This window comes from Haliotis rubra, unplaced genomic scaffold, assembly GCF_003918875.1.
Source record: "Haliotis rubra isolate DU_JTF1 unplaced genomic scaffold, ASM391887v1 Scf1072, whole genome shotgun sequence".
NCBI classification, from domain to species: Eukaryota; Metazoa; Mollusca; class Gastropoda; order Lepetellida; family Haliotidae; genus Haliotis; species Haliotis rubra.
In genome coordinates, this window is record NW_025764973.1 from 196,219 (window position 1) to 214,308 (window position 18,090).

Sequence of the window (18,090 nt, forward strand, 5' to 3'; positions counted from 1 at the left end):
TGTTGAGGATGAACTACATTTCCTTCTAATCTGTCCTGTTTATACGACTCTACGAACGATATACCTAAGGCCATACTATTATAAGCATCCAAGTGTAACTATTAACAGATACTACCACATCACTATTACAGAATCTGGCAATGTACATCTATTTCTCAATGAGTTTAAGAAAAATTATTGTTACAGAAAAGAATTTATAAATGACTTGCATCAGCTCATGTAAATACTAAATGTACTACAGGCCTGTTGCCTTTTTAAGTACTGAAATAAAGATTGATTGATTGATATACATCGGAGCTTGTCATGTAACGTCACTTTACATTGATGGACGAGCCATATTTTATATTTGACGATAAAAGGGAAGGCAAATCTGTGTTTCATCTTACTAGGTACCCATTTACAGCTTGTAAAAATAGTCCTACAATTTTCTCCTAGACAATTCACTAACACAGTTTTCGATGTTTGGTGAGACTTTACCTTCCTATACACGGCAGTGACTAGAGCAGTCTTGATCTTGAGGCCGATGTTGAATGCCACAAAGACGCACTGAGACAGTAAAATGGATTGGAACATGGAAACGATGAAGAAAGATGCCACGATTGCATAGCCCTTCCAGTCTGTCTCGCTCTTCCGGTGCTCCACGTACCAGATAAGTCTCCTGACGACAGCGAGAACCAATAGTTTCACTGGAGCCTGTGTAGCTCGTCTTGTTATAACTAGAGTGGGGATTTATATTCAAAATATGAAAAATCCTTGGCTTCCATTTCTTTATTGTCATTCCCGTGTTACATGCACCATTATTATCTCATTATTCATATAATAATCCCACTTGTCCATCGTCCTAACCTATTCAGCACTGAGTAACTTCCCTTGTTATCTTATCACTGTTGCTTCACAGGTACATATATAGCTAACTGTTTCCCCAGTCTTTCAGTTTCTGATGAAGGAGTAGGAATATGACATCCATACGTTCTCGCCTTTATTGAAAACCGACATTTTGAAAACTATTTTACCAACACATGACGTACTTGTGACTTCTTCTCAATGTAGTTCTTTCGTAAAATTCTAAAATGGTAGGAAGGAACCATTCAAAATATTAATGACTATGTGAGTCATGTATTTTATACTGCAAGTCGGACAATATAGGCTGGAAGAGTCATGTGTTTAACTTACATGCTTGAACAACCCCAGAGCCGGAGAATCATGTTTCTGACATACTTTCTGAACAAACACCTGGGCGTGGGAGTCTTTCTCCAAACATACACTCGACAACTACCGTACTGAGAAAACTCCTTCAAGAGAAAAGGCCTGGTAAATCAGACCTCTGACAAACTTACTTGAGCAACAACGGGAAGAGGAACTGCACCAGGTCAGCACAGAATCTCAGCAGATGAGACACCAGTAGTTCACTTCCGTACGTCCTGAATAAAACTTTGATCAACGTCCACTTGTTTGCATGACCTGTCCAGGAGGAGGTCTTCTTGCTACGGATCTCCACACCAGTGTCCGGGCTAATGTCAGTGGCAGCCGGCTTCTCCAGTTCCAGGAGAACTTCCCCGGTTGAATCAGCAGGTTCTGTCTCCTTACTCCGAGACTTCACACCAGGATGTGTGTCAAGATCTGTGGTAGCGCCAGCCCCTCTAAGTTTCTTGAGTTCCAGGAGAACCTCCTTCTCAGATGTGTCGGCAGGTTCTGTCTTCTTGTTCCGGATCTTCACACCAGGGCGTGTGTCCAGATCTGTGTCAGCGCCAGCCCAGCTAAGTTTCTTCAGTTCTTCTGGGTCTGCAAGTTCGGTCTTCGAAATGAGTTTGTTGATTTCTCGTTGCCACAGTACGTCAAATGGAGGGACTGTGACCTGACTCTTTAGATATGGAGGTAGGTCCCACAGATCGCTGTCTGTGATTGGATGTCTCCAGCCCCTCCAGATCATCCTGGAAATAGTCAAGACTTTCAACTGAGATATAATAATCAGTCCTGTGGGATTATAGAGGAACGTAAGGTGCAGTAGCGGAGGCGCTAAAGAGGGACGTCGGGAGAGTTCATTGCTGGACTAAAGCTGAAAATAGGGAGTGGTCACTGTGGAGCTAAAGTTGAACCATGGGAGAGGTCACTGTGGAGCTAAAACTGGACGTAGGGAGAAGTCAAAGTGGGACTAAAGCTGAACCTAGGGAGATGTCACTGTGGAGCTAAAGCTGTACCAAGGGACAGGTCAATGTGGAGCTAAAGCTGGACCCAGGGATAAGTCACTGTGGAGCTAAAGCTGAACCTAGGGAGATAGGTCACTGTGGAGCTAAAACTGGACCTTGGGAGAAGTCACTATGGAGCTAAAGCTGTACCAAGGGAGAAGTCACTGTGGGACTAAAGCTGAACCTAGGGAGATAGGTCACTGTGGAGATAAAGCTGTACCAAGGGACAGGTCACTGTGGAGCTAAAGCTGGACTTAGGGAGAAGTCATTGTGGGACTAAAGCTGTACCTAGGGAGATGTCACTGTGGAGCTAAAGCTGTACCAAGGGACAGGTCAATGTGGAGCTAAAGCTGGACCCAGGGATAAGTCACTGTGGAGCTAAAGCTGAACCTAGGGAGATAGGTCACTGTGGAGCTAAAACTGGACCTTGGGAGAAGTCACTGTTGAGCTAAAGCTGTACCAAGGGAGAAGTCACTGTTGAGCTAAAGCTGTACCAAGGGAGAAGTCATTGGGGGACTAAAGCTGAACCAAGGGAGACGTCATTGGGGGACTAAAGCTGAGTCACGGGAGAAGTCATTGGGGGACTAAAGCTGAACCTAGGGAGAAGTCAATGGGGGACGAAAGCTGAACCTAGGGAGAAGTCATTGTGGGACGAAAGCAGAACCTAGGGAGAAGTCATTGTGGGACGAAAGCTGAACCAAGGGAGAAGTCATTGGGGGACTAAAGCTGAACCTAGGGAGAGGTCACTGTGGAGCTAAAACTGGACCTTGGGAGAAGTTACTGTGGGACTAAAGCTGAACCAAGGGAGAAGTGATTGTGGGACAAAAGCTGAATCCTAGGATAGGTCACTGTGGAGCTGAGGCTGAACCAAGGGAGAAGTCATTGTGGGGCTAATCTGAACCTAGGGAGAAGCCATGTGGGACTAAAGCTGAACCTAGGGAGAGATCACTGAAGGACGAAAGCTGAACATATGGAACAGTCAATGTGGGGCGAAAGCTGAACCAAGGGCGAAGTCATTTGGGGACTAAAGCTGAACCAAGGGAGAAGTCATTGGGGGACTAAAGCTGAACGTAGGGAGAAGTCACTGGGGGACTAAAGCTGAACGTAGGGAGAAGTCATTGGGGGACTAAAGCTGAACCACGGGAGAAGTCATTGGGGGACTAAAGCTGAACGTAGGGAGAAGTCATTGGGGGACGAAAGCTGAACCTAGGGAGAAGTCAATGTGGGACTAAAGCTGAACCAAGGGAGAAGTAATTCGGGGACTAAAGCTGAACTTAGGGAGAAGTCATTGGGGGACGAAAGCTGAACCAAGGGAGAAGTCATTGGGGAACTAAAGCTGAACCTGGGGAGAAGTCATTCGGGGACTAAAGCTGAACCTAAGGAGAAGTCGCTGAGGGACTAAAGTTGAACTTAGGGAGAGGTCACTGTGGAGCTGAAGCTGAACCTAGGGAGAAGTCATTGTAAAGCTAAAGCTGAACTTTGGAGAAGTCACTGAAGGGAGGGAGAGGTCAGTGAGACGCTAAAGCATTCGTGACCTACTCGTGTTATTCCGGGTCAAGCCGAATAGCGACTCGTGCCCCTCTGAAAGGATTTCATATTGGCTTATGAACATCAGAACTACTTTAAACCTGTTTGATTCTAATGGTACTTAAATATCACCGAAGCACTTGTATATCGTATTGCTGTGTTTTTTATTCATTTCTTTTAATGAAGAAACCTCTTTGATAGAACTAAAAGAAGGAGAACAAATATTTGTAAAAGACATATCATTACAACCAGCTGCCCGCCTTATATTTTCAAGTATATTACTGAACAGAATTTAATAATCACAAATGGGATTTGTTTTATTGAATATGCAAATAAAGTTTACAAAAAAACAGCTACATTAAATCCCAAAGCAGATACTCAAAAATGACCTTAAAACATTTCTCAAACCAAACATACGTGTAACCTTGCTGTCATACCCCAAGTGGAATTTTAAAAGAATTCGCTGAAAATATATGAATGACCCAAAACAAGTCAGACTAAAATATTTCCAGCAATGTGAAATATATGCCCAATGTTAAAGATTAAGTTGATTAGTTACATACAGATATACTATTATTGTGTTGAAATTCGTAGCGAATTATAATTACATTTCCTAACACTGTTGACCGTGAAGGTCCGAGTTAGAATTCATCTTCAGTAACCAATGCTTGTCGTAAGAGGCGACTAACGGGATCGGGTGGTCAGGCTTGCTGACTTGGTTGACACATGTCATCGGTTCCCAATTGCGCAGATCGATGCTCATACTGTTGATCACTGGATTGTCTGGTCCAGACTCGATTATTTACAGACCGCCGCCATATAGCTGGAATATTGCTGAGTGCAGCGTAAAACTAACCTCACTCACTCACTCCTACCACCGTTGGAAGCGCACATACAATCACCACAACAAGCCCGCAATATTGTCAGAAATACACTCAGTTGGAGCAGTGAGAGCCGTTATCAATCACCACAACAAGCCCGCAATATTGTCAGAAATACACTCAGTTGGAGCAGTGAGAGCCGTTATGTCAACAAACGCATGTTCGTGTATTTGAACTCTTACCATCAATCGCATGATACTTATCAAAAACTTCAAATTAGATAGCACAATTCTGTTAGCTAAGTTCTTTGTACTTTCAATATGACGATATATATCTTTCATGATTTTTTAAACAATTACATAATGCCATAAATGATTTAAGTAGTCGGGAATATTTTTATCAAAGCACCGCAACCATTACCCGCGTTCTGATTGGTTTGTCGTATTTTCGCACATAACAACAACCGAGACGGGGACGAGTCTTCTTGGAGGTAACGGAACCGGGCGCGTGGTGACGAATGACTCTAAAGCTGAACCTAAGGAAAGGTCACTGTGGAGCTGAAGCTGAACCAAGGGAGAAGTCATTGTGGGACTAAACCTGAACCAAGGGAGAGGTCAGTGTGACTCTAAAGCTGAACCTAGGGAGAAGTCAATGTGGGATTAAAGCTGAACCTAGGGAGAGGTCACTGAAGGACGAAAGCTGAATCTAGGGAGAGGTCAGTGAGACTCTAAAGCTGAACCTAGGGAGAAGTCAATGTGGGATTAAAGCTGAACCTAAAGAGAGCTCACCGAGGGACTAAAGCTGAACCTTGGGAGAGCTCACCGTGGGACGGAAGCTGAACCTAGGGAGAAGTAATTGTGGGACGAAAACTGGTTATATTGAGACGTCATTGTCGGACAAAAGCTTAACCTCGGGAGAAGACATTGTGGGACAGAAGCTGAACCTAGGGAGAAGTCATTGTAGAACTCAAGCTGAACCTAGGGAGAGGTCACTGAAGGACGACAGCTGAACCTAATGAGAGGTCAGTGAGACTCTAAAGCTGAACCTATGGAGAAGTCAAGGTGGGATTAAAGCTGAACCTAAAGAGAGCTCACCGAGGGACTAAAGCTGAACCTTGGGAGAGCTCACCGTGGGACGGAAGCTGAACCTAGGGAGAAGTAATTGTGGGACGAAAACTGGACATATTGAGACGTCATTGTCGGACAAAAGCTTAACCTCGGGAGAAGACATTGTGGGACAGAAGCTGAACCTAAGGAGAAGTCATTGTAGGACTAAAGCTGAACCTAGGGAGAAGTCATTGTTTATCATAAGCTGAACCCGGGGAGTAGTCACTGTGGGACTCTAAGATGAACATAGGGAGAGGTCATTATTTCACAAAAGCTGAATTGATTTTCGCAATTTAGTCATGAATTAAAGGAACATATTTTACGCTTAAAACATGGTACAAATAAGTATAGTTTGTATGATGTTATCTGACGTACCCTCTCAGGTGGACAATGATATTTAGTTCTTTGACAGTACTGACAGAAACAATCTCACTTATCAAATGTATTCGGCCAATCATAAAAAAAAATATATATATTATGTACAAGACATATTTATCAAAATTTGTGGAGCAATTCAATTTGTTTTTGACCGTGATTCTTTCAATACAAGGGATACACAACGGAGGATCCTCACCTCTTTAGAAATATTCATGCGTATATCTGCAATAGTCAATACTGCATCGTCTTTAAATGACCTCTCTAAATCTGGACTGACAGCCCAAGTAGGTATAACCAATATAAGTTTTTATTGCATGTAATTTATTGATACCGACTTGAGTGTTCCACTTCTTTTGTCTTAGATCCCGGATGTAGCTAATAACAGCTTTATATTGACTGTAGGGTATCAGAAGTGGTGTCACAGATTTGTTGAGTGCTGCCTTAGCAACAGAGCGAGCCATTGTGTTACCTGTGAGTCCAACATGGCTGGGTAACCAACAGAAGACGATGTCATATTGGTCAGTAGCAAGATCATTTTGTAAAAAAAAGAATTTCAATTAAAAGTGGATGTTTATTTGACGTGTTTTAATGGTCCGAAGGCAAGAAAGGAAATCTGAAAATAATATGTACAGTTTATATTTAGACTATTTAGTGATAAATTTAAGAGCAGATAACATGACGTTTGCTTCTGTCGTAAATATGGAGCTGTTCTTTTGCAATCTAGAAGAAACTGTTTTGGGTCCAATGACAGTGGCACTGACAACTGCGCCACCATCCTTGGATCCATCTGTGAAGATAGATTCATAATTGTTTCTTAATTCATTATATTGTTGTTGAAAAAAAGGTGGTAAGTTTCAGATATTTTAACTTTAGTTAATGTGCGATCCATCGGTGGTGTAATTGCTAAGGAGAAGAAAGCAGTCGGAAAGGAGATATATTTTCAAGTTCGATATTAACTGCAGAAATGAAAGGTTTAATTCGTATTTCAAGAGGTGGAGTAAGAGTAGACGTTTTATTATATAGATCCGCAGAATGGGGATTAAACACACATTTGTATACTGTATTGGGTTTATTGTAAAATAGTTTCGTAATATGCTGCAAAGAGAGCTTATTGCGGAGGTGTTTAAGAGAAGGTTCTTGCCTTCGGGGTCAAGAATTTTAAGATTGCTTTTGCAGGCTCGATCATTTAAGCAATCTTAAACTTCTTTTATGATGGAGCCATACCCGAGTGTTGAATGGATAAGTGCTATGTACAGTTGGAGGAGGGTCGTCTGATGACTGATTTTGAGATAGACTAAGTATGTCAGAAAGTGAATCCGCTGTTTGAGTTCACTGTTCATTTGAGCAAATTTGAGGTGCTTCGGTATAATTCAATTTCACCTAATTCAACTATGTCTTGAAGTCAATAGATGACATATTGGGGGTTATTTTAAGGGGTATCCTAACGATAGACGAATAGGTTCCTGTGCTTTCTTGAGACTGAACAAGTTTCTTTGCATCAGATAAACTGTTGTTTCTGGAAAATTCAATTCTGTTGATTTCCATCTGTTAAGAAAGTCTTTGGAGTAGGATGGGTGACCCTCTGAACAGTTGGTACACCTTTTAACATTACTGTCACTGTCTTTCGTTATATAAGTTTGCACTCTGCAGTGAGTGCATGTGACATATCTTGTACACCAATTAACACCATGGGCAGATGGCGTTGAAAAGTAAAACAGGTGTTGAGAATCTTTTAACGTATATGACACCTTGATCTCAAACACTATTGGGTGGGTAATTCGTCATCAGCTCCCAACCCACTACGGATTATCAGGAAGACAATACTGATAAGTGGATTTCCAACTTGCAGCACCAAGGATACCCGGAGGATATACTCCACCAGAAATACTAAATGATCAATTTTCCCACGGGATTGGCCCATGAGCCACCGCCTTCTTGGCATGCGACCCTTGGCAAATAACAAAAATATCAATATACATTTGAAATTCCAAGTAGCAAATCATTTGGCCAAAACTGAGAATAAGGTAATCATATTTTATCAATTTTGTGCAACCTCATACAGTAGTAGCACATGGCTTGGCGTGACCAGCCGATTGATAGAACCGGGTCCATTCTAAGTGAAGTCAGGATCGAAGTGGTGTATTGGGCAAAGGAACGCTATTCCTGGAACCAGTGCCCTCAACCACCTGAATCCCTTCATCCTTCCTCCTTCCTCCAACCCACGGCAAACATATTTCCCAATTTGGTCGCATTTTACGACCAGCAATGGGGTGCTGTAGACCAATTCGACCCCGGGTCCACACGGGGGTGAAGAGCTATTAGCGTTACCCAGCACCCACCACGAGGAGGTTGCTCTTCACGGGTGCCTATGGAGCTAAAGTTGAACCTAGCGAGTAGTCATTGTGGGACTAAAGCTGAACCTAGCGAGTAGTCATTGTGGGACTAAAGCTGAACCTAGCGAGTAGTCATTGTGGGACTAAAGCTGAACCTCAAGGGAAATATGTACTGCCCTGTTAAACAGCTTAGAACTTTCTATTGTTATCAAGTGTTGACTGTGAGCTATGTTCCCGTATTATCCAGTTCTTTGGGTAATCTTCACTACCCCGTTGTGTAGTGTCAGGTGTGTCAGGCTGTGTGATACTCTACCCAGTTATCATGTGTAAGGTGTGATACTGTGTGATACTCTACCCAGTTATCCTGTGTAAGGTGTGAGACTGTGTGATACTCTACCCATTTATCCGGTGTAAGGTGTGAGACTGTGTTATACTCTACCCAGTCACCCTGTGTAAGGTGTGAGACTGTGTGATACTCTACCCATTTATCCTGTGTAAAGTGTTAGACTATGTGATACTCTACCCAGTTATCCCGTGTAAGGTGTGAGACTGTGTGATACTCTACCCATTTATCCGGTGTAAGGTGTGAGACTGTGTGATACTCTACCCAGTCACCCTGTGTAAGGTGTGAGACTGTGTGATACTCGACCCATTTATCCTGTGTAAAGTGTTAGACTGTGTGATACTCTACCCAGTTATCTGGTGTAAGATGTGATACTCTACCCAGTAATCTGGTGTACGGTGTGATACTCTACCCAGTTATCTGGTGAAAAGGGGGATACTCTACCCAGTTATCCGGTGTAATATGTGATACTCTACCCAGTAACCTGGTGTAAGGTGTGATACTGTACCCAGTTATCTGGTGAAAAGTGGGATACTCTACCCAGTTATCCGGTGTAAGATGTGATACTCTACCCAGTAACCTGGTGTAAGGTGTGATACTGTACCCAGTTATCCGGTGTAAAGTGTGATACTCTACCCAGTTATCTGATGTAAAGTGTGATACTGTGTGATACTCTACCCAGTTATCTGGTGTAAGGTGTGATACTCTATCCAGTCATCCGGTGTGAGACGGTGTGATACTCTACCCAGTTATCCGATGTAAAGTGTGAGACTGTGTGATACTCTACCAACTTATCCGGTGTAAGGTGTGAGACTGTGTGATACTCTACCCATTTATCAGGTGTAAGGTGTGATACTCTACCCAGTTATCCGATGTAAAGTGAGAGACTGTGTGATACTCTACCAACTTATCCGGTGTAAAGTGTGAGACTGTGTGATACTCTACCAATTTATCTGATGTAAGGTGTGAGACGGTGTGATACTCTACCCAGTTATCTGGTGTAAGGTGTGAGCATGGCAGATACTCTAGTAGTTATCCGGTGTAAAGTGTGATACAGTGTGATACTCTACCCATTTATCCGGTGTAAGGTGTGAGACTGTGTGATACTCTACCAACTTATCCTGTGTAAGGTGCGAGACTGTGTGATACTCTACCCATTTATCCTGTGTAGGGTGTGATACTCTACCCAGTTATCTGATGTAAAGTGTGATACTGTGTGATACTCTACCCAGTTATCTGGTGTAAGGTGTGATACTCTACCCAGTTATCCGGTGTGAGACGGTGTGATACTCTACCCAGTCATCCGATGTAAAGTGTGAGACTGTGTGATACTCTATCCTACGATAGGTCACTGTGGAGCTGAGGCTGAACCAAGGGAGAAGTCATTGTGGGGCTAAAGCTGAACCTAGGGAGAAGTCATGTGGGACTAAAGCTGAACCTAGGGAGAGATCACTGAAGGACGAAAGCTGAACCTATGGAACAGTCAATGTGGGGCGAAAGCTGAACCAAGGGAGAAGTCATTGGGGGACTAAAGCTGAAGCAAGGGAGAAGTCATTGGGGGGACTAAAGCTGAACCTAGGGAGAAGTCACTGGGGGACTAAAGCTGAACCACGGGAGAAGTCATTGGGGGACTAAAGCTGAACGTAGGGAGAAGTCATTGGGGGACGAAAGCTGAACGTAGGGAGAAGTCATTGGGGGACTAAAGCTGAACCAAGGGAGAAGTAATTCGGGGACTAAAGCTGAACTTAGGAAGAAGTCATTGGGGGGACGAAAGCTGAACCAAGGGAGAAGTCATTGGGGAACTAAAGCTGAACCTGGGGAGAAGTCATTCGGGGACTAAAGCTGAACCTAAGGAGAACTCTCTGAGGGACTAAAGTTGAACTTAGGGAGAGGTCACTGTGGAGCTGAAGCTGAACCTAGGGAGAAGTCATTGTGAAGCTAAAGCTGAACCTTGGAGAAGTCACTGAAGGGAGGGAGAGGTCAGTGAGACGCTAAAGCATTCGTGACCTACTCGTGTTATTCCGGGTCAAGCCGAATAGCGACTCGTGCCCCTCTGAAAGGATTTCATATTGGCGTATGAACATCAGAACTACTTTAAACCTGTTTGATTCTAATGGTACTTAAATATCACCGAAGCACTTGTATATCGTATTGCTGTGTTTTTTATTCATTTCTTTTAATGAAGAAACCTCTTTGATACAACTAAAAGAAGGAGAACAAATATTTGTAAAAGACATATCATTACAACCAGCTGTTCGCCTTATATTTTCAAGTATATTACTGAACAGAATTTAATAATCACAAATGGGATTTGTTTTATTGAATATGCAAATAAAATTTATAAAAAAACAGCTACATTAAATCCCAAAGCAGATACTCAAAAATGACCTTAAAACATTTCTCAAACCGAACTTACTCGTAACCTTGCTGTCATACCCCAAGTGGAATTTTAAAAGAATTCGCTAAAAAATATATGAATGACCAAAAACAAGTCAGACTTAAATATTTCCAGCAATGTGAAATATATGCCCAATGTTAAAGATTAAGTTGATTAGTTACATACAGATATACTATTATTGTGTTGAAATTCGTAGCGATTTATAATTACATTTCCTAACACTGTTGACCGTGAAGGTCCGGGTTAGAATTGATCTTCAGTAACCCATGCTTGTCGTAAGAGGCGACTAACGGGATCGGGTGGTCAGGCTTGCTGACCTGGTTGACACATGTCATCGGTTCCCAATTGCGCAGATCGATGCTCATACTGTTGATCACTGGATTGTCTGGTCCAGACTCGATTATTTACAGACCGCCGCCATGTAGCTGGAATATTGCTGAGTGCGGCGTAAAACTAACCTCACTCACTCACTCACTCACTCCTAACACTGTTGGAAGCGCACATACAATCACCACAACAAGCCCGCAATATTGTCAGAAATACACTCAGTTGGAGCAGTGAGAGCCGTTATGTCAACAAACGCATGCTCGTGTATTTGAATCTCTCACCATCAATCGCATGATACTTATCAAAAACTTCAAAATAGATAGCACAATTCTGTTAGCTAAGTTCATTGTACTTTCAATATGACGATATATATGTTTCATGATTTGTTAAACAATAACATAATGCCATAAATGATTTAAGTAGTCGGGAATATTTTTATCAAAGCACCGCAACCATTACCCACATTCTGATTGGTTTGTCGTATTTTCGCACATAACAACAATCGAGACGGGGACGAGTCTTCTTGGAGGTTACGGAAAGGGGCGCGTGGTGACGAATGACTCTTAAGCTGAACCTAAGGAAAGGTCACTGTGGAGCTGAAGCTGAACCAAGGGAGAAGTCATTGTGGGACTAAACCTGAACCAAGGGAGAGGTCAGTGAGACTCTAAAACTGAACCTAGGGAGAAGTCAATGTGGGATTAAAGCTGAACCTAGGGAGAGGTCACCGAGGGACTAAAGCTGAACCTTGGGAGAGGTCACCGAGGCACTAAGGCTGAATCTAGGGAGAGGTCAGTGAGACTCTAAAGCTGAACCTAGGGAGAAGTCAATGTGGGATTAAAGCTGAACCTAAAGAGAGCTCACCGAGGGACTAAAGCTGAACCTTGGGAGAGCTCACCGTGGGACGGAAGCTGAACCTAGGGAGAAGTAATTGTGGGACGAAAACTGGACATATTGAGACGTCATTGTCGGACAAAAGCTTAACCTCGGGAGAAGACATTGTGGGACAGAAGCTGAACCTAAGGAGAAGTCATTGTAGGACTAAAGCTGAACCTAGGGAGAAGTCATTGTTTATCATAAGCTGAACCCGGGGAGTAGTCACTGTGGGACTCTAAGATGAACATAGGGAGAGGTCATTATTTCACAAAAGCTGAATTGATTTTGGCAATTTAGTCATGAATTAAAGGAACATATTTTACGCTTAAAACATGGTACAAATAAGTGTAGTTTGTATGATGTTATCTGACGTACCCTCTCAGGTGGACAATGATATTTAGTTCTTTGACAGTACTGACAGAAACAATCTCACTTATCAAATGTATTCGGCCAATCATAAAAAAAAATATATATATTATGTACAAGACATATTTATCAAAATTTGTGGAGCAATTCAATTTGTTTTTGACCGTGATTCTTTCAATACAAGGGATACACAACGGAGGATCCTCACCTCTTTAGAAATATTCATGCGTATATCTGCAATAGTCAATACTGCATCGTCTTTAAATGACCTCTCTAAATCTGGACTGACAGCCCAAGTAGGTATAACCAATATAAGTTTTTATTGCATGTAATTTATTGATACCAACTTGAGTGTTCCACTTCTTTTGTCTTAGATCCCGGATGTAGCTGCTAATAACAGCTTTATATTGACTGTAGGGTATCAGAAGTGGTGTCACAGATTTGTTGAGTGCTGCCTAAGCAACAGAGCGAGCCATTGTGTTACCTGTGAGTCCAACATGGCTGGGTAACCAACAGAAGACGATGTCATATTGGTCAGTAGCAAGATCCTTTTGTAACTCAAGAATTTCAATTAAAAGTGGATGTTTATTTGACATGTTTTAATGGTCCGAAGGCAAGAAACGAAATCTGAAAATATGATGTACAGTTTATATTTAGACTATTTATTGATAAATTTAAGAGCAGATAACATGTCGTTTGCTTCTGTCGTAAAAATGGAGCTGTTCTTTTGCAATCTAGAAGAAACTGTTTTGGGTCCAATGACAGTGGCACTAACAACTGCGCCACCATCCTTGGATCCATCTGTGAAGATAGATTCATAATTGTTTCTTAATTCATTATATTATTGTTGAAAAAAAGGTGGTAAGTTTCAGATATTTTAACTTTAGTTAATGTGCGATCCATCTGTGGTGTAATTGCTAAGGAGAAGAAAGCAGTCGGAAAGGAGATATATTTTCAAGTTCGATATTAACTGCAGAAATGAAAGGTTTAATTCGTATTTCAAGAGGTGGAGTAAGAGTAGACGTTTTATTATAAAGATCCGCAGAATGGGGATTAAACACACAATTGTATGCTGGATTGGATTTATAGTTTCGTAATATGCTGCAAAGAGAGCTTATTGCGGAGGTGTTTAAGAGAAGGTTCTTGCCTTCGGGGTCAAGAATTTTAAGATTGCTTTTGCAGGCTCGATCATTTAAGCGATCTTAAACTTCTTTTATGATGGAACCATACCCGAGTGTTGAATGGATAAGTGCTATGTACAGTTGGAGGAGGGTCGTCTGATGACTGATTTTGAGATAGACTAAGTATGTCAGAAAGTGAATCCGCTGTCTGAGTTCACTGTTCATTTGAACAAATTTGAGGTGCTTCGGTATAACTCAATTTCACCTAATTCAACTCTGTCTTGCAGTCAAAAGATGACATATTGGGGGTTATTTTAAGGGGTATCCTAACGATAGACGAATAGGTTCCTGTGCTTTCTTGAGACTGAACAAGTTTCTTTGCATCAGATAAACTGTTGTTTCTGGAAAATTCAATTCTGTTGATTTCCATCTGTTAAGAAAGTCTTTGGAGTAGGATGGGTGACCCTCTGAACAGTTGGTACACCTTTTAACATTACTGTCACTGTCTTTCGTTGTATAAGTTTGCACACTGCAGTGAGTGCACGTGACATATCTTGTACACCAATTAACACCATGGGCAGATGGCGTTGAAAAGTAAAACAGGTACATGTTAGCAGGTTGAGTTTGTAATTATTTTCGTGTTGAGAATCTTTTAACGTATATGACACCTTGATCTCAAACACTATTAGGTGGGTAATTCGTCATCAGCCCCATACCCACTACGGAGTATACTACGGACAATACTGATAAGTGGATTTCCAACTTGCAGCACCAAGGATACCCGGAAGATATACTCCAGCAGAAAAATTAAATGATCAATTTTCCCACGGGATTGGCCCATGAGCCACAGCCTTCTCGGCATGCGACTCTAGGCAAATAACAAAAATATCAATATACATTTGAAGTTCCAAGTAGCAAATCGTTTGGCCAAAACTGAGAAAAGGTAATAATATTTATCAATTTTGTGCAACCTCATCCAGTAGTAGCACAGCGCTTTGCGTGACCAGCCGATTGATAGAACCGGGTCCATTCTATGTGAAGTCAGGGTCGAGGTGGTGTATTGGGCAAAGGAACGCTATTGCTGGAACCAGTGCCCTCAACCACCAGAATCCCTTCCCCCTTCCTCCAACCCACGGCAAACAGGTTTCCAAATTTGGTCGCATTTTACGACCAGCAATGGGGTGCTGTAGACCAATTCGACCCCGGGTCCACACGGGGGTGAAGAGCTATTAGCGTTACCCAGCACCCACCACGAGGAGGTTGCTCTTCACGGGTGCCTATGGAGCTAAAGTTGAACCTAGCGAGTAGTCATTGTGGGACTAAAGCTGAACCTCAAGAGAAATATATACTGCCCTGTTAAACAGCTTAGAACTTTCTATTGTTATCAAGTGTTGAATGTGAGCTATGTTCCAGTATTAACCAGTTCTTTGGGTAATCTTCACTACCCCGTTGTCTAGTGTCAGGTGTGTGAGACTGTGTGATACTCTACCAAGTTATCATGTGTAAGGTGTGAGACTGTGCGATACTCTACCAAGTTATCTCGTGTAAAGTGTGAGACTGTGTCATACTCTACCCAGTTATCTGGTGTAAAGTGTGAGGCTGTTTGATACTCTACCTACTTATCCTGTGTAAGGTGTGTCAGACTGTGTGATACTCTACCCAGTTATCTGGTGTAAGGTGTGAGACTGTGTGACACTCTACCCAGTTATCTGTAGTAAAGTGTGAGACTTTGTGACACTCTACCCAGTTATCTGGTGTAAAGTGTGAGACTGTGTGATACTCTACCCATTCATCTGGTGTAAAGTGTGAGACTGTGTGATACTCTACCCAGTTATCTGGTGTAAGGTGTGTCAGACTGTGTGATACTCTACCCATTTTTCTGGTGTAAAGTGTGAGACTGTGTGATACTCTACCCAGTTATCTGGTGTAAAGTGTGAGACTGTGTGATACTCTACCCAGTTATCTGGTGTAAAGTGTGAGACGGTGTGATACTCTACCTACTTATCCTGTGTAAGGTGTGTCAGACTGTGTGATACTCTACCCAGTTATCTGGTCCAATGTGTGAGACTGTGTTATACTCTACCCAGTTATCTGGTGTAAGGTGTGTCAGACTGTGTGATACTCTACCCAGTTACCTGGTGTAAGGTGTGAGACTGTGTGATACTCTACCCAGTTACCTGGTGTAAGGTGTGAGACTGTGTGATACTCTACCCAGTTATGCAGTGTAAGGTTTGAGACTGTGTGACACTCTACCCAGGTATCTGGTGTAAGGTGTGAGACTGTGTGATACCTTACCCAGTTATCCTGTATAAGGTGTGTCAGACTGTGTGATACTCTACCCAGTTATCTGGTGTAAGGTGTGAGACTCTGTGATACTCTACCCGATTATCTGGCGTAAAGTGTGAGACTGTGTGATACTCTACCCAGTTATCTGGTGTAAAGTGTGAGACTGTGTGATACTCTACCCAGTTATCTGGTGTAAGGTGTGAGGCTGTGTGATACTCTGCCCAGTTATCCTGTGTAAGGTGTGTCAGACTGTGTGATACTCTACCCAGTTATTTGGTGTAAAGTGTGAGGGTGTGTGATACTCTTCCCATCTTTCTAGGTGTAAAGTGTGAGACTGTGTGATACTCTACCCTTTTATCTGGTGTAAAGTGTGAGACTGTGTGATACTCTACCCAGTTATCTGGTGTAAAGTGTGAGGCTGTGTGATACTCTGCCCAGTTATCCTGTGTAAAGTGTGAGACTGTGTGATACTCTACCCAGTTATCCTGTGTAAGGTGTGTCAGACTGTGTGATACTCTACCCCTTTTTGATGTAAAGTGTAAGACTGTGCGATACTCTACCCAGTTATCTCGTGTAAAGTGTGAGACTTTGTGATACTCTACCCAGTTATCTGGTGTAAAGTGTGAGACTGTGTGATACTCTACCTACTTATCCTGTGTAAGGTGTGTCAGACTGTGTGATACTCTACCCAGTTATCTGGTCTAATGTGTGAGACTGTGTTATACTCTACCCAGTTATCCTGTGTAAGATTTGTCAGACTGTGTGATACTCTACCCAGTTACCTGGTGTTAGCTGTGAGACTGTGTGATACTCTACCCAGTTATCCCGTGTAAGGTGTGAGGCTGTGTGATACTCTACCCAGTTATGCTGTTTAAAGTGTGAGACTGTGTGATACTCTACCCACTTACCCTGTGTAAGGTGCGAGGCTGTGTGATACTCGACCCATTTATCTGGTGTAAAGTGTGAGACTGTGTGATACTCTACCCAGTTATCTGGACTAATGTATGAGACTGTGTGATACTCTACCCAGTTACCTGGTGTAAGGTGTGAGACTGTGTGATACTCTACCCAGTTATGCAGTGTAAGGTGTGAGACTGTGTGATACTCTACCTACTTATCTGGTGTAAGGTGTGAGACTGTGTGATACTCTATCCAGTTATCTGGTGTAAGGTGTGAGACTTTGTGACACTCTACCCAGTTATCTGGTGTAAAGTGTGAGACTGTGTGATACTCTACCCATTCATCTGGTGTAAAGTGTGAGACTGTGTGATACTCTACCCAGTTATCTGGTGTAAGGTGTGTCAGACTGTGTGATACTCTACCCATTTTTCTGGTGTAAATTGTGAGACTGTGTGATACTCTACCCAGTTATCTGGTGTAAAGTGTGAGACTGTGTGATACTCTACCCAGTTATCTGGTGTAAAGTGTGAGACGGTGTGATACTCTACCTACTTATCCTGTGTAAGGTGTGTCAGACTGTGTGATACTCTACCCAGTTATCTGGTCCAATGTGTGAGACTGTGCTATACTCTACCCAGTTATCTGGTGTAAGGTGTGTCAGACTGTGTGATACTCTACCCAGTTATCCTGTGTAAGGTGTGTCAGACTGTGTGATACTCTACCCAGTTATTTGGTGTAAAGTGTGAGGGTGTGTGATACTCTTCCCATCTTTCTAGGTGTAAAGTGTGAGACTGTGTGATACTCTACCCTTTTATGTGGTGTAAAGTGTGAGACTGTGTGATACTCTACCCAGTTATTTGGTGTAAAGTGTGAGGCTGTGTGATACTCTGCCCAGTTATCCTGTGTAAAGTGTGAGACTGTGTGATACTCTACCCAGTTATCCTGTGTAAGGTGTGTCAGACTGTGTGATACTCTACCCCTTTTTGATGTAAAGTGTAAGACTGTGCGATACTCTACCCAGTTATCTCGTGTAAAGTGTGAGACTTTGTGATACTCTACCCAGTTATCTGGTGTAAAGTGTGAGACTGTGTGATACTCTACCTACTTATCCTGTGTAAGGTGTGT

General features: G+C 42.5%; 1 protein-coding gene across 1 annotated transcript in view; it reads right to left on the bottom strand.

Moving 5' to 3' along the window:
• LOC124280110 (multidrug resistance-associated protein 1-like) overlaps positions 1 to 18,090 on the bottom strand; it is an 82,350-nt gene that overhangs the window by 42,562 nt on the left and 21,698 nt on the right. The window contains 2 exon segments of the mRNA XM_046716002.1: positions 478 to 658; positions 1,338 to 1,931. Of these exon segments, the coding sequence (XP_046571958.1) occupies positions 478 to 658; positions 1,338 to 1,931 (775 nt within the window).